This window comes from Saccoglossus kowalevskii, chromosome 13 (genome assembly GCF_978046115.1).
Source record: "Saccoglossus kowalevskii chromosome 13, keSacKowa6.1, whole genome shotgun sequence".
NCBI lineage: Eukaryota > Metazoa > Hemichordata > Enteropneusta > Harrimaniidae > Saccoglossus > Saccoglossus kowalevskii.
The window spans coordinates 17,399,017-17,426,088 of NC_140653.1; the positions used below are offsets into that span (position 1 = coordinate 17,399,017).

General features: G+C 34.1%; 2 protein-coding genes across 2 annotated transcripts in view; one reads left to right on the forward strand and one right to left on the reverse strand.

Moving 5' to 3' along the window:
• LOC100366358 (C-myc promoter-binding protein) overlaps window positions 1-27,072 on the forward strand; it is a 77,835-nt gene that overhangs the window by 22,885 nt on the left and 27,878 nt on the right. The window contains exons 2-15 of the mRNA XM_085506994.1: window positions 922-1,119; window positions 1,617-1,753; window positions 2,717-2,915; window positions 4,451-4,577; window positions 5,553-5,722; window positions 6,659-6,903; window positions 7,374-7,440; window positions 7,697-7,897; window positions 8,363-8,538; window positions 10,329-10,371; window positions 13,795-13,935; window positions 14,632-14,773; window positions 16,276-16,421; window positions 16,583-16,695. Of these exons, the coding sequence (XP_085363120.1) occupies window positions 937-1,119; window positions 1,617-1,753; window positions 2,717-2,915; window positions 4,451-4,577; window positions 5,553-5,722; window positions 6,659-6,903; window positions 7,374-7,440; window positions 7,697-7,897; window positions 8,363-8,538; window positions 10,329-10,371; window positions 13,795-13,935; window positions 14,632-14,773; window positions 16,276-16,421; window positions 16,583-16,695 (2,090 nt within the window). The 5' untranslated portion in view covers window positions 922-936. The remainder of the gene's footprint in view (window positions 1-921; window positions 1,120-1,616; window positions 1,754-2,716; window positions 2,916-4,450; window positions 4,578-5,552; window positions 5,723-6,658; window positions 6,904-7,373; window positions 7,441-7,696; window positions 7,898-8,362; window positions 8,539-10,328; window positions 10,372-13,794; window positions 13,936-14,631; window positions 14,774-16,275; window positions 16,422-16,582; window positions 16,696-27,072) is intronic.
• LOC144353385 (fibrinogen C domain-containing protein 1-like) lies at window positions 17,768-26,976 on the reverse strand. Its single transcript, XM_078009962.2, has 4 exons — window positions 26,795-26,976; window positions 22,199-22,335; window positions 19,502-19,763; window positions 17,768-18,344 (listed from the first exon to the last, which is right to left on the reverse strand). Exons 1-4 carry the CDS (start codon window positions 26,880-26,882, stop codon window positions 18,064-18,066), a joined length of 768 nt encoding a protein of 255 aa, XP_077866088.1. The 5' UTR covers window positions 26,883-26,976; the 3' UTR covers window positions 17,768-18,063.

Genomic DNA, 27,072 nt, shown 5'->3' on the forward strand with positions numbered 1-27,072 from the left:
GATACTACATATATAGGTACTACATGTGGACCTCTCTCAGATTTGTTCATTTCGTGATGATATCTTCAATTCTCTAATTTTGGTGAATATTTTTGTCATTTTTGGTAAAAAGTGATATTTTTGACTTCTTGTTAAAAACCGTTAGTCCGATTGCTTTGATATTACATATATAGGTACTACATGTGGACCTCTCTCAGATTTGTTCATTTTGTGATGATATCTTAAATTCTCTAATTTTGGTAAATATTTTTGTCATTTTTGGTAAAAAGTGATATTTTCGACTTCTTGTTAAAAACCAATAGTTCAATTGCTTTGATATTACACATATAGATACTACATGTAGACCTTTCTCAGATTTGTTCATTTTGTGATGATATCTTCAATTCTCTAATTTTGGTGAATATTTTTGTCATTTTTGGTAAAAAGTGATATTTTTGACTTCTTGTTAAAACCCAAAAGTTCAATTGCTTTGATATTACATATATAGATACTACATGTAGACCTTTCTCAGATTTGTTCATTTCGTGATGATATCTTCAATTCTCTAATTTTGGTGAATATTTTTGTCATTTTTGGTAGAAAGTGATATTTTCGACTTCTTGTTAAAAACTGTAAGTTCGATTGCTTTGATACTATACATATTGTTCATTTTCTAAAGATGTCTTCAGTTCTTTAATTGAAATGTGCATTGCTAACAGCGGAGCTATCTCAGCCGATAGGCTGCTTGTTTTTCTGCAGAATTTCTAATGGTCTATCCCTGAAAGATCATTTAGTATCCATACCTCTTTCATCCAAATATTGATACCTGTGTTACATGTATATTCTATTTATGGCTTACATGTAAGCTCTGTTGTTTATCTTACGAATTTCCTTTGATAATGCTATTTCAGTTGACATCCCTTTCCTTTCTGTTCACTCCAGGATGTTGCAAAGTAAATGAATTACAATATGGATGAGAGAGGTCCCAATCGCATTGCAGATTACTGTGTTTTGGCTGGACTCAAAGATACTTCCAGCTTGTTGGAATATGACCTACAAAATGAGAGCGGTTTAAAAGTGTCCAAGCCCAAAGACCCTGTAGTGGATATTGCAGTTGTTATCAAAAGTCAAGGCGAACGAGTAAGAGAATTCTGTCTATAATTATTACTGTTTAGATAAATGATTTACAGTTTCTGAATATCTAATGTACGTATTTGTTTTGTGTTGTGTTCAAATTTGCAGCCAGAAATGTGTCTGTTATTTGAGTGATTTTTCTAGCTCTGTAAGATTGCATAAAATAAAAAAAATTGGCTACTTCAAATTTTTAATTGATTTAGTGACACATAAACAATGTTTCGGCTGAGTGCAGGCTAGCTTCATTTCTCCAATTATGGCGCTTAAAAAAGATTTTTCAAGGTCAGTGCTCCAATACATTCCAGGATTGGCTGCTAAACCAAACGATTTTATCATTTTTCATAGTGATCTCAATAATCTGTCATCGGTAGATGTATTCTGCTAATAATAAAACAATGGAAAACCAAATTTAATGAAAAGTTTCTCTGCCTTAGAAACCCTAGTGAAATTAACAATGCCACAAGTAGCCAATATTGATTCATACAATTGTTTTGCTGTTATAGGTTCCACAAGGTTTTGAATGTGTGGAGACAACCCCAACAGGGTTTTCTGCTGACTTGAATCATGGTAGTCTACGCAGTCCAGCCGTCTATCTTTGTTTTCGTCGTGGCACAGACAAACCACCTCTTACTGATATTGGGTAATGTAGTACATGTATTTTTTTTACTGGTTAACAAAAAAAAGTATTAAATGTATTTGCAATGATGTATGCAATTGCCTACATATATTGATAGATGAGTTCCGAGTTATAGCATCTTAAGTTGGTTTCTACGTGAGAATCGGGGTTGATGTGCAATTTTGTCATGGCCCCTAATTAGCTATTTTTCTCGGAACATTTTGACACCAGAGCATGGAAGTTACTATGGTAACTGTGGAACTTGTTCATAGATACTGTGCGTTTTTGAGCTGCTTTCGCTGAAGATGCTCGGCAAGTGGTTTGTGGCAAGAGATTCATGACTACAATCTTGCATGTGTCAATCATTTACAATAAGTTTTATCTATGTGAAGCATTCATGTGTATCCGTTTGGTCAAATGAGTCATGGTGAATAATTATTTTTTAATCAATTCTTAAAGCAGCATGAGCAATGCTGAGATAGAAATGTTTTTTTAGTAAACATCAAATAATATTGAATTCACTTTCCTAGGTGTTAATTATGCTGTCAGTAATGATTGTACTTAAATTAATTACAGTGGTGTTTTTTATGGTAACAATAAGCAATACTTTGACAAATGTGATTTTTGGTTTATATATGCCATTATTGAAGATGCACTTCTAATAGAGCAAATACATTATATTTTTTTTTCTTTTATGCAAATTTAACCTTTTTACCACCAGACCTCTCAACCAAATTTTTAAGCATTTTTTTTCTCCCTCATATCCTTCAATATTTCTTAAAATGAATCCTAATTTAAGAGCCAGAAGATAAAATTAGTCAATTTTCAGTTTTTGTCTCAATCTTCTAAAGGAAATTGCTGACTGTAAACAGGACTACAAAAAATGTATTTTGTGAATTTGAGATGAAAAGAGGGAACTGGTGGTTAAAAGGTTAAAGTGGGTAACGCAATTCATAACTGATCAATTTCATTGATTTGTTTTTGCAGTATTTTATACGAAGGTAAAGAGCGAGTGATGCCAGGTTGTGAGATCGTGAGCACAACGCCATGTGGTCGCCCCGCTAATGTCAACAATAGAACAGGGATGGGCAACCAACGAATTTATATAACATACAGAAGATCATCAGAGACGGCTGCTCATAACTCTCTAGCAGTTACTGATATCTGTGTTATACTTACTAATAAGGTAGGTGTCTACTTTTGTAGGTTGTGTCAGTCTTGATAAGAACTTGACTGTCCCATTAGTCCCTAACACATTTTGGGTTCTGTCAGAATTTCTCAATTTGCCTGGACCAATTTTGGTACAAAGACAAGTCATAATCAGATACATATGCACATTGATTTGTTTAATTGGTTGACCTTCGACTGACTAAAGGCTATTTTTATCTCAAAAAGCACCAAAAAACGATGTTTAAATATGTCATCAACTGTTATTCAGGCATGCCTTTGTTGATTTTGTTCACATTTTGTATAAACATCACTCATGGTAGCTTATTACCGCACATAATTTAGTTCTGCAATTTGATTTGAAAATGACCGATAGGTGGCCATTTTTTTAAAAACAAGTGTTCTGCTTATTTTAAACCTCAATAATTCTGCCCTTGGCATTTTGTGAAGGCCTTTAAAAATTTCAAAGCAAAGTAAATCTACACCCTGTGTATCTAAACAAACATTGCCCATCATAGAATGTGAGACGTGAATTAGATGACCTAATTCTGCCATACAGTGATTTACGCAAGTAATTTACCAGCAAGGACAGACATTATTGCTTGTCTACTCCTTCATTTTCACTTGCTAGATTAAATATGGGGAAGTTTGAGATGCTGTCAGATTACTCTGTTCTACAGTGTTATGGAATCTCCAAACAAATTAAGTTGTAGTTTTGGCAACTGACTTGTATTTTTCAATAACTCATGCTATGTTCAGGTGTGAATGAAGTAAATTCAAACCGATGAAAGTGCCTGGTTATAACGGCCTTGTAAGCATGTTGGTTTCTCAGCAAGGTAATTATGTTGTCTTGCGATGCCAAAATTGTGTGGCTTCTGGTCAACGCATGACCAAGCACACAACAAAACTTCAATGCATTCGGGGTGACTCGCAATGTACAAATGAGTGTTACAAGGGAGTATTATAGACCAGTTTATACAGATGAAAGGGTCACATTCAATTAAATTAATTATGCACAAAAATATGCATAGTAAATTTGACCAAACATTAAACAAACAAAATGATAACCATCCTGGGTAACGGACAGTGTAATAGGTATAAATAAAAAATAATGGTTGTTGAATTATGAAGAATTCTCTTACAACGATAAAATTTGTTACAGCAATAAGATTTCTGGTGCTGTTCGTGTATACCGGTGCATGCGATGTCACGTTACCAGGCATCCGTCACATAGGCGAAGACTGGTGGTGACGCAGTTAGCATGGTTGGCTCCTGACGTAATGGTACACCCTCATTGCCTTCACACCCTCCCCGGAGTTTTGTCCACCACAACATGTCAAGTAATACCATGCAACGATTCATATTCATACACCACACCTGCTCATAATGTGCACCAAGCGTTGTCCCACAGACAGACAGAATTGCAGTTCTATCAGATCTTGCCGCACACATCTGTCATAGAGAAAATACAGTACCTATTTAGATTCTTCTAGAAGCTCCATTCCACAGGGGTTATACATTTATATCTAAGTCCTTATTGATGTTTGTTTTCAGAATGAGATGCCGCCACACGCATTCTGTATGATAGATAAGAATTTGAACAAAGGCATGACAGGTTCTGATGTCTACTTGTGTTATAAGAAATCCATGACACGCGCCAACGCAATATATTACAAAGCAGGTAACACCATGATACTTAACACTTAGGCCAGACTTTTATTATTCCTTGTTTTGCGAACCCGCCGAATGAACAGGAGCCGAAAATGAAATAAAAATAAAATTTTATTTCAGCGTAATTTCTCGCGCCCGCCGACTTATAAGTGCAAAAAATTGCTAAAACAAATTATTTTTATCTTCATTTTTTTACTGCCCGCCGCCTCATGCCAAATCCAAGTTGCATTTTTGTGGGAGTATCATGATCAAAGTACCGAAGTTTCGTGCAGATGAGAAACCAGGTTATACATGGAATAAAATTTTATTTCATTTCTTCTCTCCGATCAATGATCTCACTTACAATTCTTTGAGAATCACACAAATCTAATGAAAAAAAGAAGTAATTTTATTTTTTTTCCCGCCCTCCCCAGAAAAATTGCCTTATAAAAACTCAAGAAACAAGGAATAAAAAAAGTCTAGGATGTCATAACTTTTTATAGACTGCAAAATCAACATTTTTGGAAAATTATGGAAAAAGTTGTTTTGTGAAAGGTGACAAAAATCAATTTAGTGTTTGAATGGTTTAAATCTTCGAGCAGCAAAGTCAAATTTCATCACTATTCATAAAAAATTTTGATATAATTTTTAAATTTTTTTCTCAAAATTGTTTTCTACTAAAAAATTATGTATATTTGTTCTAAAATAGACAAAATATTGCATTAACATTATGGTTGAATATTTTTGAGTTCAAAACTTTGATCATAACTCACTGACCCTTTAGCTATGTTGCCTTTAAAATAATCAGAATTAAAATAACATGATTCTTATTTCAATACCGATTCTTATTTCAATACCGTAGCTCATTTCATTTCATTTCATTTCATTTCATTTCCTGTGTTGTTATTACCAGTAAACCAAAAGTAATTATGTACCAGTGATAAATCACTTATAATGACAGTGTGTGTTTTTCAAGAACCTATTTCTTGTGGTCATTTATTTTCAGGCATTTTAAGTCGATATCCAGAGGAAGATAACCAAAACTTCTCATTGCCAGAAGAGGTTCCATTGTTTTGTCTGCCTATGGGAGCCACTATAGAGTGCTGGAAAGCTAAAAGAATGCGTCCACTGCCAGTCTTTTCTACATTTGTTCTCACAGATGCTAAAGGAGTTAAGGTACAAGCCTACTCATAATTTCTGAGAAAGTTTGTCATAAATCGCATGACAGTGTTCATTGGTTTATTATGTAAAACCATGAAGCTATTGTCCCATGACACTATGAAATAGCATTCTTTTGTGTGTTACAGTGACGTATTTTGAGAAACTTTTGCAAAAATCACCATTTTTAGAACAACTCCATAGAGCACAATGTTAAAGAAAAATTTGTTCATTGCAAATATTCTGCAATTTTTCTGGGTACCAGATCATTTGCACGACCTGATGTGTGGCTGTAGGTTTGATTCCCATGGTTGGCTGTACACTTGGCATCGGAAATGAAAAAGTACATTCTGATGATGTCCCAGACTAGCAGCATTGTATTTAAGAGAATGCCATCCTTTCTAATGGGATGTAAACTGTCAGTCCTGTGAACTGTTTCTATCCTCAGTGCATGTAAAAGTTGTTTTTATCTCAAGGAGTAGAGGTTTGTGCGGGACAGCTGACGTATTCGTCTCATTACATGTGTATGTTTGAGTTGTGCTCTCCCTCATTTCCGTGTCTGTAATTGGGCTGTGAGTCTGCCAGCAGGAAAGGACTGTATGAGTGGGTAATATGCATTAAATATAATATAAAAATTATAAATCAAAATAAAATCCATGGACCAGCCATGCGCATATGTAAATCACAATGTCATCTTTAACAAAATTACAGGGTTGAGGATAGTTTGTAGAACGATATATTCTAGCTTTTATGCTTGATGTTATAGTATTTGTATTCATTATTTTTTGTAATTGTGTTCATTGTTACCATGGTGATTATCTTCATTGTTTATTGCACACTTTTTGGACTCACTACTTAACATGCGTATAATACTCTGGAGAGAAGCTTGAATCAAAGCGACAGACATGTCGTAATAAATAAATCATTGCCCTGTTTTTTTATATCTGTCTGTAGGTATATGGTGCTGCAGTTACTTTTTATGAAGCGTATTCTGAAGATTTACTGACTGATGAGCAACGACAGAAGCTGGGCATGCAACCGAAGGGCAAAGAAGATCCCTACAAACTGTTACGAACCCTCCATACCAATAAATGTATTTGTTTGTTATCGCAGTGGCCATTCTTTGAGGCATTTAAAAAATTCTTATCCTATTTATATAGGTTATCAGTATCTGGACCCCATTTGGTACCAATTGAAAGGTAGGTCATGAATGATTATGCATATTAGCAACAAAAACAAAAATCAAATACGAACTTTGGAGGGTGATACTCACACTACTGAAACATTTTTTATTTTCTGTCCTGATTCATGTATTTGATTAACCATTTGAGTGCCAGATATTTTTCCCAACCAAAATTAAGTGCAAATATTTTCACATTTTGGGAAATTTTCACTAAATTTCATTGTAATGTTGGGCCATATAAACAGTTTCAGATATTGCTTTTAGTTTTTGATCAAATCGTTTGTCAATTTCGATCAACAGACTACAAGACTATTTTGTAGATGGTGCCAAAAGTTGACAATGGCATTCAAGTCTATTAACTCTAATATCCGAAATGAGTTGAATTTGGAGGTGCTATCTAATGAAGGGTTTGGCAAACAATGTTAAACCATCAAATAAAAAAAAATGAAGTGTTATATAATTATTTTTTTTCCCCGCTGCTTTCAGGCATATTTCACATTTTATGTATGAAATACCATTTCCAACACAAGAAAGACCCAGAATAATGTTACCAGTAAGTTACATTTTGATCTAATTAATATTCTTGTCATTATTCGATCTAGTTCAACAAACCACAGTCAAGTTTAATTAGTTAACATGTCAAGCCTCATTTGCATATTTTAGTTCCAAGGAATAATTAGTACTAAGCTGATACATCTGTCTAAAGCGTGAACGTATACAGACGCAACGTAATCACTTTACAAAGTTATGCCAGGATGCCGAGAAGTCTGACTTCTTAGATGATTTTCTTTTATGATCTTCTTTTTCAGCTTGCACATGATGCACTCTATTTGACCCAGCCGCAAACCTCTCCATTACCGCTCAGTGGCGCATCGTTTACAGCTCTTCTAAGGAACTTGGGTCCTGAAAACTGTCTGACTTTATTAGTATTTGCTGTCACTGAACAAAAAATATTGTTGCACTCACTTCGTCCAGCAGTATTGACAAGTGTTGCCGAAGCTGTTTCTACAGTAAGTTTTTTTCTTCGCTGAATCAATCTGTAAAACGACTTGTATTAGTTTGTGAAATTTTCCACTAAACGTCACTGCTGCGTACAATAAGCACCATGGCCATGTTGTAAAATTTGATATTACATTGTTTGTAAATACAACATGAAATGATGTCACTCTTTTTCTGATGCTGGTAGACCACTATCACATTATCAGGCATAAAATCATATGGTATCACTGTAAACAGCTTAATTTTCACTGCTTGTCAGATTTGATAATTTTATTGTATTTTTGAAGACAAAATTTTGCGAAAGTCACTAACGCTTAATTGTCGTATAACCCAAGAAACTTTTCACTTTTTATGATTTTCAAATTTGTTAAAACTTTTCTCCCAGTTTTTAAATGCAGCACTGCCATTTTGAATGAGGTCCTTATTTGTTCTCGTAGTGTCAGAGAAACTAATAAGATTTTTCTCTTCTTCATTAGATGATATTTCCTTTTACATGGCAATGTCCACACATACCACTGTGTCCGCTTGGCCTGTCTGATGTCCTCAGTGCACCATTACCGTTCATTGTGGGCATGGATTCCCGGTACTTTGATATGTATGAGCCACCTGCAGATGTTGTATGTGTAGATCTAGATACAAATACAATATCACAGTAAGTATTACTATTTAATGGGCAAGGGTAAGGGTGATCAATCCAACTAAGTATGTTTTTTTAGTTTTAAGTTTCGTTGTATATAGTGAGGAGTAGCCAGGTAGTCTTGACTCATCTTTTTCAGACTAGACCTATATAGGTCATACATCCTGGTTCTTGACTGTAAAGGTCGTACATCCTGGTACTTAAACATAAAAATCATGGCACTTCATCTTAAGTTATTAGCAGATATATCTTTACATTCAAATACCACCTGTTAGCAAAACAATCCATACATCAACTGTAGCAACCATGTGAAGAACTTTAGTGTCATTATGGCCTGAAAATTGTTATATATATATATATATATGAAACCATTCAGTTGATCAAAGAGAAGGTACCCTTCATTCCAGTATCTATATCAAGGTTATGAAACAACCATTATCTCACATGACTTCTACTTGTACTTCTGTGCTCATAAACCATGGGTATCATTTCATTGTTATTAACTTTTATTCATGATTTATTCTTCTTCTCAACTGGCCTAAAATATCTTCTGATGAGTTAATGGGAGACAGGTAACATTCCACTACTATTTATATATCTCTTCTGTATACCTTTGTCATTATTTTCATTGACATCAACAACATATGTTATGCTAACACTCAGTGTCTCTCTCAAAGATGTTATTTTTTGGAATGCGTCACCAAGTTTATAATATTGACAAAAATTGTGTAGATGTCAACAAACAATTCACACATTCCCAAGATGTTGATTGTTACTTGATTTTTGTTATTATATCTGAAAATAAAAATCAATTGAATTTTGATGCAATTTACTCAGACTCTGCGACCGATAGTTTCTACATGGAATGTTTACTGTACAGTTCAAAGTTTTCTTGAGTTTAAACAAATGTTGACAAGTGTATTCTCTATTCCCCCCCCTTTCCTTATCGCTTCTATATTTAACAATAAGTAAATTCATGTACAATGTAATAAATATAAATTCTTGTAACTTTAATGCATGTTCTTGTTTAGGTTACCACTTCTTCTGTTTAATTATTATATACATATTAAATTTTTCATTTTTTCATTTGTGTATTTGTATGCTATAGTGTATAATTTTTGATATGCTTTTCTAAAAAGGGAAATATTGTTTTTTGTGTCTCTCCAGCCATGATGCATTAAGAATTGACCCTTGACCCTTAAAATTGCCTGATAGCTGAATGTTCTCATTTAAAAAAAAAACACTGTGTACTATAGATATATGCAAGTTTTATTCAGCCCTTATACAGGTCCAGTAGCAAATCTCAGTTGGATTTCATATCTGGCAAACGTTTTAAATTTTGTCAATGGAATGCTTTAACTGTCTTTTCTTCTATTATTGGATTGTAACTGTAGACTTGTGCCTAATTTTAGAGAAAGCTACAACGAAACGTACATTATCAGAAGTACCATAGCTATGGAAACGTCCATTTATTAACTTCCCATCATGCCTCAACTGACTACTTAGTACCGGTAATCCAATTGGCATCCTTCACTGTATTTCCTGCATGGCTATCCAATAGCATATAGCACCCAGCATGCTATGCTGCTGAAAAAAACATTTGGAAAATTATGCCTTTTAAAAATATTGCATGGTCAGTTTAATGGTCAATTCCAGGTCAAGGGTTATCTGCAGCAGTTCGTCATGGCTGATGTACATGTACCTATGCAAGCATTTATTTTTTAATGCCTCCTCCTCCTCCCCTAATACATATTTATAAATTTAGAAAAAATAGGATCATAGTTCCAAATTTTTGTACATTCTAGAAATGATGAGAGGAAGTTCATGAGCTCAAAGATGTTACCTAAGGTAAGATGATGGTTACATACTTGTACCGTAAACCTCATCCCTATTAGAAGTCGTACTCATTCTTTTCGAATAATTGAGAATCAAAAATTCATCATTTCTCATATGTGCTCTAATAGAAGCTGTATCCCCTCTGTTGCCATTTTAATAGAAGCTGGGGCTTCTAATACTGATGTTACAGATTCTGTCGTAAATCCTTCTGATAATTTTAAATGAATATTGTACATTTATATTGTTTTAATTTTTGACTCCCATGTGCGAAGCACAAAATGGGAGTCTTTGCAGTTAGTGTGTCTGTATGTGTGTATGTGTGTATGTGTGTGTGTATGTGTGTATGTGTGTATGTGTGTATGTGTGTGTGTATGTGTGTCCGACTGTTCCACTGCTATCTCAAGAACCATACATCGGTTTTTGATGAAACTTGGTGCATAGATGCTCTGGGCCAATGCGCAGATTTGATTAGGTTTTGGTAAAAATCCATGCTCGTTAATTACCTAATTTGCATGATAATTAGCTAATTTTTAGCTGTTCTATGACTGTTCCACTGATATCTAAAGAACCACTCATTGGATTTTGATGAAACTTGGTACATAGATGCTCTGAACATATGCACAGATTTGATTAATTTTTGGTAAAAATCCGTGCATATTAATTACCTAATTTGCATGATAATTAGCTATTTTTTAGTGGTTCCATGACTGTTCCACTGATATCTAAACAACCACTCATTGGATTTTGATGAAACATGGTACATAGATGCTCTGAACTAATGCTAGGTTTTGATTAGTTTTTGGTAATAATCCGTGGATACTAATTACCTAATTTGCATAATGATTAGTCAATTTTCGGTTTTTCCACTGATATCTCAAGTACTAATCATCACATTTCAATGAAACTTGGTACATAGATGTCATACGACACTGCACAGACCTGATAGTTTTTATGGTAATATCAGTACATATTAATTACCTAATTTGCATAATTAATTAATTTTCAGCATTTGATATAAGTAGTTAGCATTACATTTCAATGAAACTTGGTACTTACATACTCAAGGACTATGCAGAGATTGATTGTTTTCGATAAATATTTGTGCATATTAATCACCTAATTTGCATAATTAGTTAATTTTCAGCTTTTCCACGGGTATCTCAAGTACTAATCATCGCATTTCAATGAAACTTGGTACATAGATCTTTTAGGACTATGCAGAGACCTGATTAGTTTTAGGGTAAATAATTGTGCATATTAATTACCTAATTTGCATAATTAATTTTCAGCTTTTCTACTGATATCTAAAGTACTAATCATCATATTTCAATGAATCTAGAATTATGCAGACCCAATTAGTTTCCGGTAAATATTTGTGCATATTAATCACCTAATTTGCATAATTAACCAACTTTCACACTGATATCTCAGGTACTATACATCACATATCAATGAATGTACATGGATGCTGTAGGACAATAGACAGACCTGAATAATTGTGGGTTAAAATCTGTACATATTAATTACCTAATTTGCATAATTAACCAATTTTAATCTTTCACACTGATATCTAAAGTACCGTAAAAACTCCAAAATTTCGACTGGTTTTAAATAATTTGTGTTAGAAATGTGACGTGTTTTTAGAGTCAAAATTAAGGTGCATTTTCGGACGGTCGAATTTTTCAGAATAGAAATCAGCAAAAAAAAATGGGGATGATAGACAGTGTGCTTCATTAGTTTTTAAAAAATGCAATGTCCGTCAATTGACGTAAACTTCCTCATGTTTCACGGTAAAAGCAAAGGTCGTGGCCGAGTTGTAACTCAAAATCTAAACAAAGTCATCAATCAGTGAGTATTATGACAAGCAAAACAAAACATCAAGACGCGGAGAAGAGGTCAGCACAAAACTAATAGGTCAAAAGACAAAGCTGTCTCGCACTACCTAGGAAAACTTGCGAATGTTCGAAGTACAGGTACCCATTGGACAAAAGATACATGGAAGTTTAGCAAACGATCTCCCCGACCCAGTGCAATGTATCCGGTTAGAATCAAAGCTCACGTGTCCCTTATTTGAGCATCGTACCGGTGATTTGAGGGACCAAATTCTGCCGTAAATTCGCCCTTGGATTAAAAAATATAATGGGATTTAAGAAAATAAAATGGGACTTTTAAGGTGTATTTTGGCGTCATTTTTCGGACATTTCAATCAATCCTGCCGGCTAAAATAGAGTCTAAGTTTTACCGTAGTCATTGACGTCTGTCTATTCAAGAGTACACGTGTATGATTTTTATCGTGACTAGCGTGAGCGGGTAAGCTTCCTTTCGAGAATGAGCTGTTATCACTGTGAACAATGTTAAATTATTCTTCAGATGACCAGTTTATTTTTTAAAAACAACTAATTTTTTTATTTAAAAAAAATCATGCCGTTTTCGCATCATCAAGCTTTTTGATTGGTTAATTAGCGATTTGACCTATTTGACCTAAGAGAACATGGCGGATATCCTACAGCATCAAACGTTTATACGAGACCGGAATCATTCGCTTACGATGAAACTAAGTTGACTTTTATTTGTATTTCATAACCATTCAACAAATTTATTTTGTGTACATTATTATAATCACTACTGAGTACAGTAATAATCAACAATTCAGAAACGCAGCATGCCGAGATTTTTGTGTTCGTTTTTATTTGAAACTTCGTTTATTTAGAATATATTTTCGTTACCAATAAAATAAAAATCTCTCAGTCAATCAGAAACCCGGATTCATGCCTTTGAGGAAGGTCCCGTTTGAACGCTCACATCGGTTTTTTTTTCGTTTGGGGGAAAACTAAAACTGGTCGCAATTTTCGAATAAGAATGAGTCGGCAATTTTTAGTGGAGTCGAAAATTTGGAGGTAAATAAAACACCGAAACCCGGCAAATAAATAGGCGGCCAAATTTTTAGAGGGGTCGAAATTTTGGAGTTTTCGCGGTGCTAATTATTCCATTTCAATGAAACTTAGTATAAAGATGCTCTAGGACAATGTACAAACCTAATTAGTTTGGGGTAAAAATCTGTTCATATTAATTCCCTAATAAGTATAATAATTCATAATTTTTTGGTTCTAATCACATTTCAATTAAACTTGGAGACATAGATTTTCTGTTACATTGCGCAGACCTCATTAGTTTTACACTCAAATCTGGTCATATTAATTTTCTGATTTGCATAATTAGTTTTCAGCTAAGTAATTTCGAATTATATTTAATGTGTCTCCAATACTCTCAGCACATGGGAGTTCTTTCTAAGCTTTCTTTGATTTAAAGTGACCTTAAGCTTGTGATGAATCACGATAGACATTATAGAAGTATCGCCATCAATATTAAATACATGCAATAATATTTGCTGATGATAAATGTATAATAATAATATTTTTGATATTTCAAATCTAGAGACCAGCTAAGCAATTAAAGAATACGTTAACTCGTCTTGCCACTGAGATTTACACCAATCCTGTGTATAGCGAGAATGTTGATGACTTAGCAGTGGAAATGGCACCATTACATCACGATTTCACGAAAAAACGAAAACAGGTATTTATTACTGTCAGCATCACAGTCTAGATTACAGTGATTTTAATACTAATAAGAAAAACCATGTTACTATGGAATTTTGAATTGTTACAGCCAGACTGTTTCTTTATCACTGAGTTTAGTGTTGCTCTTCGCTTTCTTGTCGTTTGGCTCCTATGATGAAACAAGTTCTCTGATAATCCCAAGGAGACTAGTGCTCGATTTATTCGACACCCCTTTATCGTAGATTAACAGGAGATTATCTGTTGTACGATTGTGTCCGAAATTTGGCCCTGTTTGATAGAGAGGGGTTCTCGTTTACATAGTTGGGCCTTGTCACGCCTCTGTCCTATCCAAGTTCAATCCTGAAGGTTTATTGGAGCCAAATTTGACTCAAGCTGTACATGTTTTACAGTCATTCATCATACCCATTTATCACTCTCAAACAAATTAAAGGAACTGTTTTGTATTATTAAAGGCCCATGTCATTTTAAAGGTCACTACATTTTTCTGATTAAATAGAGATTTTCAGGATTTAAACTGAATACAAACAAGAAACAAATTAAACACAAATAATAGGGATAAATTTTAAAACAGCTTTTACTAGTTGCAATAGGCCAGAATTATTCTTCAGTCGTATATTGATTCATACCAAAGCAGATAACTATCTAATTTTATTTGTGAATTAACAATATCCTGGTGTTTTGTGTTTCACAGCTTTCCATGGAACTTTCCATCCAGGAAGCTTTTCTTCGTTTTATGGCTACGTTGTTTAAAGGATATAGACAGTATTTACTACCAATTACAGATAAACCGACAGAACAGACGACGGACCCAAGTTCATTATTTGATCTACAAGGTAAGATTTTATAAATTGTATCAGTGAAAATCCAGTCATTGTACCGTGAGCTTTGTGCTGCTACATTTCTGAATATCTACTCTTGTAAAACACTTCATTACTGAGGGATAAATTTTCATGAAATCTTGACTCAGGGGAAAAATGTGAAATTTAATGCATTGCACATTTCATTGACATTTTTTAGCAGGTGACTATTGCAAAATTTCATTCCTGCGAAAGCTTACGAAATTGTTATTCTTACGAAAATTGAAATGCATAATACTTAAATGAACATGGGTATAAAAGTTTTGTTTTTTTGGTTCTTGATCTCATAGTGAGCAATATTTTTCATGTATCGTATTTGCTCCTTCAGAAGCACATGCAAACCAACAATTGCAGTTATTGGATCATTATGAAATGATTTATTTTAGCTACAGACACGCCTATGTCATTTACGTAAGCACTTGCTCTACTAATAGAGCAAATATGATATCCACTTGCATAAATACATTGCGATACTTACTCATTGCTTTGAAGCAGCAGGTCTGCATGCCTATAAATTGCAGTCCGCTTGACCTGGCTAATCACCCACTTTACAACCCACAGTTATGTTTTTGTTCTCCACTTTTTATGCCTACTAAATGTTACTGGTTAGGCACATGTGCATGAAACTACAGTTTTGCAAGATGAGATTTGGACCATATCATTATCTGAGAAGGGGGATGAGAACATGTGTATTATAAAATAAACATAAAAAAATGCATATTATGAAGTAATTATTACTTCATGATATGCATTATTTATTAAGCAATACACGGAGTAAATCACATAATCACTATTTAATGTATGCCAAGTTTTAGTTAAAATAACAAATTGCGAAATTCATAAACTTGTGCTTCCTGTGGAAATGGAACACTATCACACGAAGGGGGTGATGGAAACCCCGTGAATTCGAAAAATAAACTTCTAATCGGTAGTTCTACGAGTAGACAGGCTTCTAGCTGTAAATAAATCAGTAAAATGGGTCTTTGCATCCCAGAAAACTAGAGACAGTGTCATTTCAACGCATGAAATTGCATGGCATATAAATATTTAGGGTGTAGGTGAGGGTGTGTGGGTGGTGTTGGGTTCTTTTAAGCTCCTTCATCTTGTATGATGATTAGCAATGAAATATTTGATACACCATAGAAATACATGTACACCAAAAAATTGTAGTTATTGTACGCTAGATTATCATAAACTGATTTATTTTAGCTACAGCCGCATCTATGTCATTTACTAGTATGTAAGTACTTGTACATGTGCAAACTATGTTGCGCCCAAATTTTGTCTGCAATTTCTGGTTTTCAATTGAAGAGATTTTAGTTTGATGTATGAACAATTTTATTTTAACACATTTTCCCCATACGTTTACATGTGTTGTACTGATGAAACACAGCGCCCTCATGTGTCAGTAATTAGCTACACTTTTGTTTTTCAGAAAAGTCAGATTAGTTAATTTCAACATTCTCTTCTTTATTAAGGATTTTTGAAAAGTCGTGATAGAGCTAACTATAAACTGTTCAGCCAGCTGATGAAAACTCAGTCGTTTATACGATTTATAGAAGAAAGATCGTTTGTGTCGAACAATGATGCAAGTTTAGCTTTTTTTGATGAGTGTGCAGAGAAGGTAAGTATTTAGCATACACAGTTATCAGCAAGTATAGGCATTAACCATACACAAATTGATGGTGTGGTTTTAATGCCATAATTTTTAAGTGTAATGAAATGAATTCACTTGATTTCTTCTGAGATATTGATGGAAAATAAATCAGAAACATTACATTTTAGGTGGATGCTAAATGTGAAATAGAGACAAAACTGATGGAATTAGAAGAATCTTTTGAAAGTGCAAGAACTGTGTTTGTTACACCACCGGAACCAATTAATAATGAAAAATACAGGTACGATATTATGAATACCAAATACTGCTGTGTTTATGTTGTGTTTACTGCTTTGATGCAGTAATTGTGTGCTGCATATGCTTGCAATGGAGGAAATACAATAAATATCGTTCTTATTTAACTCTTTGAACATTCAAATATCACTTCCTTTGGCCATAGACATGCTACTGACAATTAAGTGTATGTGCTACTAATAGAGCAAATATGGTAAGCAACTTGACGGTATTTTGTATACATGTACATGCCAAGTAACCTTTGGTAAAGCAGGCACATTGTAAGTCTCCATGCCATCTTTTGGCTGTTCTAATGGTGATACACATTAATGTGTTTACCATGACTGTTGCAGCGTGTCTGTATTAGTCAACGTAGCTCCATCGTCTAAATCACACAGTTACACAAACTTGAGGTAAACATTTCCCTCACAAACCTGTGTAATTCTATTGAGTGGCTGCTTATTTGACCTGAGTAAAATGAATAAATCTAATTGACTGTACCTGTAACACATAATCCCAATCAGAGTTGTCGCTGCATGTGGCAACAGATATAAAACAAAATGATTGGATGTCAAATTGCCGGAGAGGGCACACTTTAATAAAAACTTGCCGAACATGATTTGCCAAGGTATAGCACTCAGAAGATGGTTGAATAAAACAGACTTAGGCTGGTGAATAATACAAATCTCAAATACTTAGCTTTGATGATGGTGAATGCTATTTCAAGATATCTTTGTTGGTATGGTTAGAAGAGTAAAGGAATCACGATTGGCTGCATAGTATTAGAATTACATAGGGTAAAAAACATGACTGGAATGCTATATACAGTGTATTAGAAGGTATCACATGTGTGATTTGAATTGGTGACAATGGTACCAAGTTGCACGTCCCAGTGTGACTTCCACTCGGCCACCCGACATCCTCCAAAATAGGATGCTTAATAACCGAGCTTATTCCACACTGAAAACTTGCAACCCTGCAAGACCAATTGAATGCACGCAGCATACCGGATGTTGATCAGAATATTCCTAACCCGGTAGTAGTACAATGAGGTATGGAAAATACAACTACAGGTAAAATTTCTATAAAATTTCTATTTATTTCAGAATTACACGACTTCACATTACTGAATGTAACATTTAAGAATTTCTTCAAAATGACCCAAACCAATATGTGTTATGAATTATTATTATAGATAACAGTATCATAAAAATAATATCAGTAGTTACTTTGCCATCAGCTGTGAATTTTACCCGTGAATTTAAAAATAACTACATGAAACGTTAAGACACAAGTATGGAGGAAGAAAACAGTATCAGCCACGACGTATATAATGTTGAACGAACAAACCAAGTGGGGGTTGGCGTACTTAATGTTATGACTCACTGAGTAAATCAAAGTTGTGCGGCCGGATTTTCATTTCTGTAAATTTCAATGAATAATGAAAACCTCTCCACGCCTGCCAGCTGACTCCATCGCCTGATTTATTGGGGTTATCGCCATGGTGATAAAGGCCGTTGAGATTTGTGTGATGACACGCTCCATACCACCAGCCTCCTTTGTATAGACTTGCGCAGTTACCATCGTAGATGTCGTTGTCTCGGTCTTTAGTAGAGAATGCCATATTTCGGTGGCGATCAGAACCAAATGAATCACCTAAGTGGGTAAAATTAAGGTTAATGTCAAATTTCATTTTTGTTCTCCTGGTAACCTAAAGTGAGAATGTGAACCTTTGTAATGTCATAATTGTTCTTGCCAATATGTTGGTGTAACATTTTGTATATATTTTATGATTTTTTTTTTTTACCTGTTGGTTAATTTAGAACCAATGGACCTCATTTTTATTGCCTATACATTTTTGAAATTTAAAAAATGTGCAGGTTTATTTTTATAAAGACAAGTTAATTTTGGTGCTCAAATACCATAATGCAGTCCTGGTGCCGTAAAATAGGTTTCTTGATTATTTACGTCGAACTTAATTTTTGAAGAATCAAAGGAGTCTGAAAATATGTCACTACATGGAAAAAATTTTTTAATTCTAATTTTTCTGTTCCCCTATCATGTGAGTTGTTCATCTTGAATTTACAAAGTATAATGCTCCACCTTCAATGCTGCATCCACACATTACCTTGAAATATTTTATTGGAAAGTGCTGTAAGTTAGTAGCGCAGTTAAAGCGCAACTCTGCATCCACATGAGCGCATGACGAACCCCTCGACTGAACCCCGCTATTATAATGTTATCATGACCACCCAATGTCAACCATGCCCATCACAACCAACAATCACACTTGACTCTCCTCTTTCATCAGTACATTTTATAAATGATATGCACAGGTCAGATCATATAAATGGTGGTACATGAACATGTCCTGGGGCAGCGTCAATAAAGGCATGTTTCTCTTCTGGAACTTGATCAGTGGCTTTGACTACCCCATTGAATCAGTATCACACTCATAATGACTTTTTTAAAAAAACTTGCTCACTTATCTGCTTGGTACATGTAAAGTAGTTCAAAACCAGAGTGAATTAATTCAGGACCAATTAATAAAAAAAAAAATGTTTGTACTGTAAAATCTGTATTAAAAAACGTAGCTTCTATTAAAATGGTACAATGCAATAGATTGGATGCAGCTTCTATTAGAGCACCTACACGTATGAGAAACGATGAATTTTGGGTTCTCAATTATTCAAAAAGAATGGGTGCGACTTCTATTAGGGATGCGGCTTTTAATACAGATTTTACGGTACTATTGGTGAACGTGGGCTGTGATCGGATGCTTAAAAAAACCAACTAAAAGTATTGCACCATACCTGCTGTTCCGAAGTAAGTACCCAGGCTGAGTTTATAGTTGACTGTTTCAGCTGCAACACCAAAATGTTCATAAAGTGCAAACGTCATCTTGCCACTTGTATCACCTAGGTCAATTCGTACTTCATAATTATCTTGCAATGTGAGTCGGTGGATTTGTTCGTTTCCCAACCAAAATTCACCATTCAGATCACCAAATCCATGCTTATAGGCGTCCCAGTCTCTGTAGAAATTCTCCGAACCATCTTGTCTTCGTTGAATCACCTACCAGATACAGATGTCATAGTTTGATTGAACAGACTCATCATATTTATTTTTAGCTTGGTTTTTGCTTTCTCTCATCTTGAGCCGACCACTTACCATTCCCTCATAATGTAAACAATTAACGAACTAACAGACTGGAAAAGATCAACTGAACACTGTTGTGGCTTGCATGCATGCTTCTCTAAAAGCATTCACTTGTTATTTTATTTGATTTAACTATTTTTACAGTACTACCGGTAACTTGGTTTTGAATTTTGGTTTTGGTTTTGGTTTTCTACCCAGGTCTATTTTTTATTTCACATATTCACAGCAAAAATAGTAAAATTAAAACCCAGTGGAAATTTACATGCTTTTATAAAAATGAAACATGATTTTCTGATAAATGTTTAATAACTTGACAAAGTCATTCCGTAAACTTTAATGTCAAAACATCTGCTATAAAATTTTCTGACTGTAATTCTTATATATTCATATAATAGTCATGTTGAACAACTTAAAATTGAATATTGAAATTGAGTTGAGTTAATCTGACAGCCACTGTGCCAAAACAATTACCATTTTATTAGTCCCCGTTCGGACGCAGTCCGAAAACGGGGACTTATGTTTTGACCTCCGTGTGTGCGTCTGTGCGTGCGTCTGTGCGTGCGTCTGGACCTGTATCTTAGAAATGCCTTGACCAATCACAATCAAACTTCACACATACATCATACATGATATTATACATATGCACGTGAATTTGTTTCACGATCTGATTCAAGATGGCCGAATAGCGGCCATTTTTGTGCTAAAAATCATCAAAATCAAGCATTCCTCGGCTGTTTACAGATGGATTTTGTTCAAACTTGGTATATACATTAGACATTATAGGACCTTGATGCACATCATTTTGTTTCACGATCTGAATCAAGATGGCCGAATGGCGGCCATTTTTGTGCTAAAAATCATCAAAATCTAGCATTTCTCGGCTGTTTACAGATGGATTTTGTTCAAACTTGATATATGCATTAGACATTATGGGACCTTGATGCAAATAATTTTGTTTTTCAGATAAGATTCAAAATGGCCGACTGGCGGCCATTTTGTATTAATGAATGTGGTTCTCGTGCCATATCTCTGACTTGCTTTCACTGATTATGTTCAAATTTTAAATATTCATTATAACATCATGATCCTATTCAAAATGACCAAATGGTGGCCTTTTTTGTGCTAAACAATCATCAAATATCAAGCATTTCTGGCATTTATGGATGGATTTCGTTCAAACTTGGCACATATATTAGACATTACAGGTTCCTGATGCACATCATTTATTTTTCAGATCGGATTCAAAATGGTTGTCTGGTAGCCATTTTGTTTTAATGAGTGGGCTTCTAAACCCATATCTCAGACTTGTTTTGACTGATTATATGTTCAAATTTTAAATATTCATTATACATCATGTCATAGAAAAACAGATATATTGGTTTGACTATTCTATTCAAAATGGCAGAATGGTGGTCATTTTTGTGCTAAAAAAATCATAAAATATCAAGCATTTATGGGTGGATTTCGTTCAAACTTGGTACATACATTAGACATTACGGGTTCCTAATGCATGTCATTTTATTTTTCAGATTGGATTCAAAATGGCTGACTGGCGGCCATTTTGTTTTAATGATTGGGCTTCTAGAGCCATATCTCTTAAATGCTTTGACTGATTATATTCAAATTTCATATATTCATTATACATCATGTCATATATATACATGTATTCAAAATGGCTGATTTTGAATGCTGTTCCAGATCAATTTTTTGTTTGACGATCAGATACAAATGTCAATCATTTTAATGTTAAAAAAATCATATTCCTGACATAGTTATATTCCAGCTATATTACTATAAACAAAACTATATATCTTAAATTTGATAACTAAAGGGGACTGTGCCATCCATGGCTTGTTTTTATTTATTTTGACCATAGAAACATGTGCTACTAATACAGCAGGTGTGTTATTACTGGCTGTCAAAGTTTCCTGAATATGGAGGTACGGTAGCTATATACTGTAAATGCAGTAATTGTTTATTGTTAGTTTTTACTTACATGAACTTGTAAAATTACAATAAAATACATTACTTCACTGGCAAATGTATAAATAAAATAAAATAATGTTTTTTCAGTATATTTGTATTAATCCTGAGGTATTTATAGAGGTATCAAAGGCAGTCACATTGCTTTGATGAGTAACAGCCATGGTTCCCTTTGAAAAATATACACTAATGCACTAACACTTTGTCAGATTTGGCCTTGAAATTGGGTGTCTTCACAACTATAAGTTCAAGCATGATCATAATAAATACAACTTCAAGAATCTGCCCACTATTTTCTTTCTGGACTAAGCAAGAAAAGTCTAATTCTGAATTGATAATTAATTCTGAATATAGCATTTATCACTTACAGTCCATCCACCACTGTCAGTTTCCATATCGCAGAAGACTTCCATACTTCCTCTATCATCCAAGGGATGTATTGTGTTTACACCACTTGTATTTATACCACTGTTGAGTACATCTGCACAGTCCTTTGGCCTTGCATCTGAAAGAAATTAGGGACAACATCAAAAGTTCAATGTAGGATAAAAAAAACTTAATTTCTTTAGTCCCCCCCCCCCCCACTGAAACTTACTGATAATTGATTAAATATTAATCAAGGGATCAGACTACATTCACCATCAAATACAAATTGATAATCAGACAGTAGTAAAGCATAGCAGTTGGTTCTAGGTCCATGCCCTGAAATTGACCTCATTTGACGCACATATTTACACTCGGACCAAACCATTTTCTTGTCTTGGATGAGTTTTTTCGTCCATGATTGGATAGAAAAAAAAACTACAAAGATTTTTTTGACTTCATTAAAAAATAAAATAGTTTTTGAAGGATGGAAACTTTGAGGTCAAAACCCCCCCACCCCCAAACTAAAGCAAATAAGTTTTTTATCTGACATCGATCTTTTGTCGTCGTTTATTACATGCTTGTTGTATTGTGTATATACCATTTATATTTATACAACTATTGTGTATTTCAAAAAAGGTATTATTGTCATATTCATAAACACATATATTATGTGAATATATTATTATTATGAATATACATACACCACAACACCAATAAACAAAGATTATCTTGAATGTGGTTGCCTGACATGTGCTTGTAAAATGAAGTATTATGTTTTAGTTGAACCTGGCAATCCTTTGATCCCCCAAATCAACTTTCCTCATCTTTCTCAAAATAAAATGAAAACATATTTTTCATATTTTGTCCAAAATTTGTGAGCAGGACCTGTAGCTATATTTGATCCAAAACTATAACAAATATTTGTAGAAAACTGTATAAAGATAGACAAAACGTTGCACCAAAGGGTTAAGAACACTAGTGTTTGATAGCCAGCTTCAAATAACATGTATGGCGTAAAGCAGTGTCCAAATATGGTAATTATGTCAGTTAGATTCTTGCATTTGCAGGGGGATTTATTGTGATGTTGAGTTCAGCGAACTCTATTAATTCATTCAACTGCACTGTTAACCTATTACTTCCATATTCTGCTATTTTCATACAAAGAGTTCTTTGTCGTTTTATAATAGCTACTAGTATTTGGTAATTCTATTATCACTACCCCGGTACTGTTTCTACTTGTTTGTTTTATTGAGTTTATGGTATGCTCTTTGAAAAATTCAACCCACATTTTTGACATTTATGTTATCTGAATCTAAATGCTGTAGAACTGAATACAAACTCTCACAAACTCAATGTTTTCAGTTGGCCAAGGTCTTTCTATATATGTAGTTCACACCAATGTGGTCAGTTCTTGAAATTTGATTACTGACTGTAATTGCGCACTTCTACCGGGTACTTTCATCAGGGAAGCGGGTGTTTATGTTCAAATATCAATTGTCTCATCTTGATTTTATTCAAATACATAAAATTATTTCTACGTCTGTATCATTTTTGTCTACAATTCCAATTTTATTGATCTGCCCTGTCTGATCCTCAAACATGCCGTGTGTAATTTGATTTTCACATTGCTTCAATGTAGTTTCAATGCTGTTAGTATGCGGAAGCCATTGGGGGTTACTGCACCAGTCTACTGTACACATGTTATGTGACCTCTCAGAGGTCAGAGGTCACATGTCATATCCTAAGCTGCTGCCCATTACAAAATACCAAGGATTCTCTTTCCTTCAACAAGTACCTCCCCCAAGTCTGTCTGGAAGGATTTTCTATTACCATGTGACTCTGGTAATAATATTTAGTCTGTGCAGATGTTCTATCAATACCCAATGTTTGAAAGGTACATATCACTCAATTGTAGCCTGCTTTCGTTTCTTACTGGTGGTTAGAACATGTTGAATTAAGACACTTTAACCACTCATTTATTTTGTACAAATATTACAAAATTTGCAGTTAATAAAATAATTAATGTGACTTGTGAATAAATATTTTATTTGAATATAATTTAATTTATGTTTTTATATATTTTTTTTCAAATTTATTACATGATAGTTTTTTTAAAGTTTTCGTAATTGCAAAAGCTTACTAGGATCTGACAATTACCTATTAAAGTAAACTGCATTTACTGGTAATCAGCTCTCCTCTGATAGGATTAGTCAACTAATCACAGAGCGCCTTACAGAAACACAAATTTCGTGATTACCAAAACTTAAAAAAAAAAAAAAAGACTAGCAAGTATAAATTCAAATATAATATATACAAAAATATTTATTGAATTATATTAATTAAAAAAAAAAGCACAAACTAGGATCTTATTTCAATGATAATTAATTAAGCCCTATTTTGATTTGTTTTGTAAAAAAAAGTCTGCGTACTTATAACTCATAGGCAAAAATAAATACTTGCCGTTTCAAGTGAAAATAAAGTATTTCATTCTTTGGCTTATAAACAGCAATGCTTTCTGAAGGCTGTCTTTGAGATGTAATGGTGTTATGTGTGGTATCCGTACTCGTCCTTATAATGTAATTTGCCTTCAGTCTAGTAGCTAAAGATAATAAACCATTGAAACTGATACTGTTAGGTGTATACATCTCCAAAGTACAGTGCACTGAAGCGTTAGGGAGGCTTATGACTGTATGCTTAGAAATTGGTTACATGTACTAAAATGTACTAGAATGACAAACTTTTATATTAAAAGTATCCTCTGATGAGCCTTAAGCTGTACATTTTTCCTGCGGTCTGGCAGAACTCTGTAATGCCTAGAAATGATGGTTGGTTTATCTCATTAGCTATGCAAATTATTTTAAAAACATTTTCTGTAAGTAAAGCACCTTTCATGCATTTACAAGTTTAATTGCTACATTGGAATTCCCCCAAATCATTGGCTCTCTTATGATAGATGATGCTTTTATTGACGTTAGCGGTGTTTTCACTTAACTAGTCAAATTTATGATCGTCAGCTAATCGTGGTTGTGTTCATTGTGTGTAGGGTGGTGTTGTAGAGGTCTTATACACCTCTGAAATTAATTTTATGTGCTCTACACACTGATGAACATTTTTGAACATAATATTGAGCTTGTGAACCCTCTCACTAAACTTATCATTTTTCTGTTTTCCTTCAATTTTCTTTTCCTTCCAAAGCATTGTTAATTTTGGATCAAACTGACTATTAAACATGTGATTATTAGCCAGAGGCTTTGTGTCTATAAAGCTATATAGGGACTACTTGGTATGAGGTCACATTGGGGGTGAAAGGGTTTTAACAAAATTACACTCAAATAAAACTGGTATCCTTAAAATTCTGAAGGTTACTAGAGCTGATTGAATTATATGGCAATATTTGTTGGTTAGGTCAGTTTGTCAAAATTAAATCCACTAAAATCATCTACATTATATTTTGCCTGCAACTTTTAACATACATTTGTACACTAGTAAAGTGAAAAATATGGTCCTGAAACACAAAATAGGTGTTATCTGAGAAACGACGACGGCCGGATTGCTGTTACAGGATGAGACTTTTATAGTGTCATGCGTAAAGGGCATTTTGTAGCGAATACAAATCATTGTACAGTGGAATGCAAAATATATGACCAACTGGTTGCATCATATGATGAATGAATGCTACCATAGATGGGTTCTTACTTGCAACTTGGTTTCATTCACAAGAGTTTGACCTAGTAACACAGGATTTCACTGCCCCGCTGCTTCCCTAATGATTTAGTCTCTGCTGTCATATGGGTATTTAACCAAGTCATCACAAGTACCCCCTACCCCTACTTCTTTAAGTGTTCAAGTCTGGTAAAGTTTATGGGGCTAGAAAATAGTTTAAGAAAATAGTACATAAATTATTACAGTTTGTTTAATTTTTACTAAACATATCTATTATTTTATTGTAGTGAAAAAGATGTTTCAGCATTTCAAATCAAAAAGTAAAAACAAAATATTGTGATACATGCTCTGATTTGTTTGTGGGTTTATGGCCTTCATGACTGTCAGTGTTCTTTTTTTATGGAGAAAAAATAATAATACTCAACAACTGGCGATGAAATCAGCCAATGAAAGCTATAACAATGTAAAGTGAGATTTTAATGGTGCTTATCATTGGGACACCAGATCTCTGTAGTATGTACTTCTTGTTTAATCTATGCATCTTTTCATGTGGGGGGTGGTAGTTTAGTTACAGATCAAACAAAAAGATAGAGAGAAAACTTGTGTAATGGAGCATGAAGATAAGAGGGCTGGAGCCATGGATTTATTTTAACAAATGTTCCCTGAGAGATTTCATCTTCTCACTGTTCTTAAGTTCCTCTCATTTGCAGTATGATTCTGTCCCTTAGAAATGAAAAAAACTGCATTTTTGTAAAATATGTGACTACACGTATAGAACACAGGTGTAAAATGTCTAGAATAGTTGGTGTAAAATGTCAAGAATTAGATTCAAGTGTTTTCAAATGTCTTCACTTTGAGCAAGTTGATCAAAAATCGAATGTCTGATGTACCGGTAATGCAGTTTGGTGTGGTGTGCTAATTTTAAACATACTTACCTGATTTGAGGTTTTGGGACAAGGAGGATATTTCTTTTACCTGTGTTACCAACCATTCAACTCGTTCCTGTAGTTCTTGTATTGTCATGTCGCACTGACACACAGGGGCTTGTACATTGATAGTTGGACTACAAGTGAATGTGCTAGAGTCGGCTTCCTTCTGATGAACCTCATTTGTATTGTTTCGCGATATCTCATGTGCATAGACGTACACCAGCAATGAAATGTAGCAAACTAATTTGGGAATGAAAACTAACTTCATGATTGTCGCAAGGATT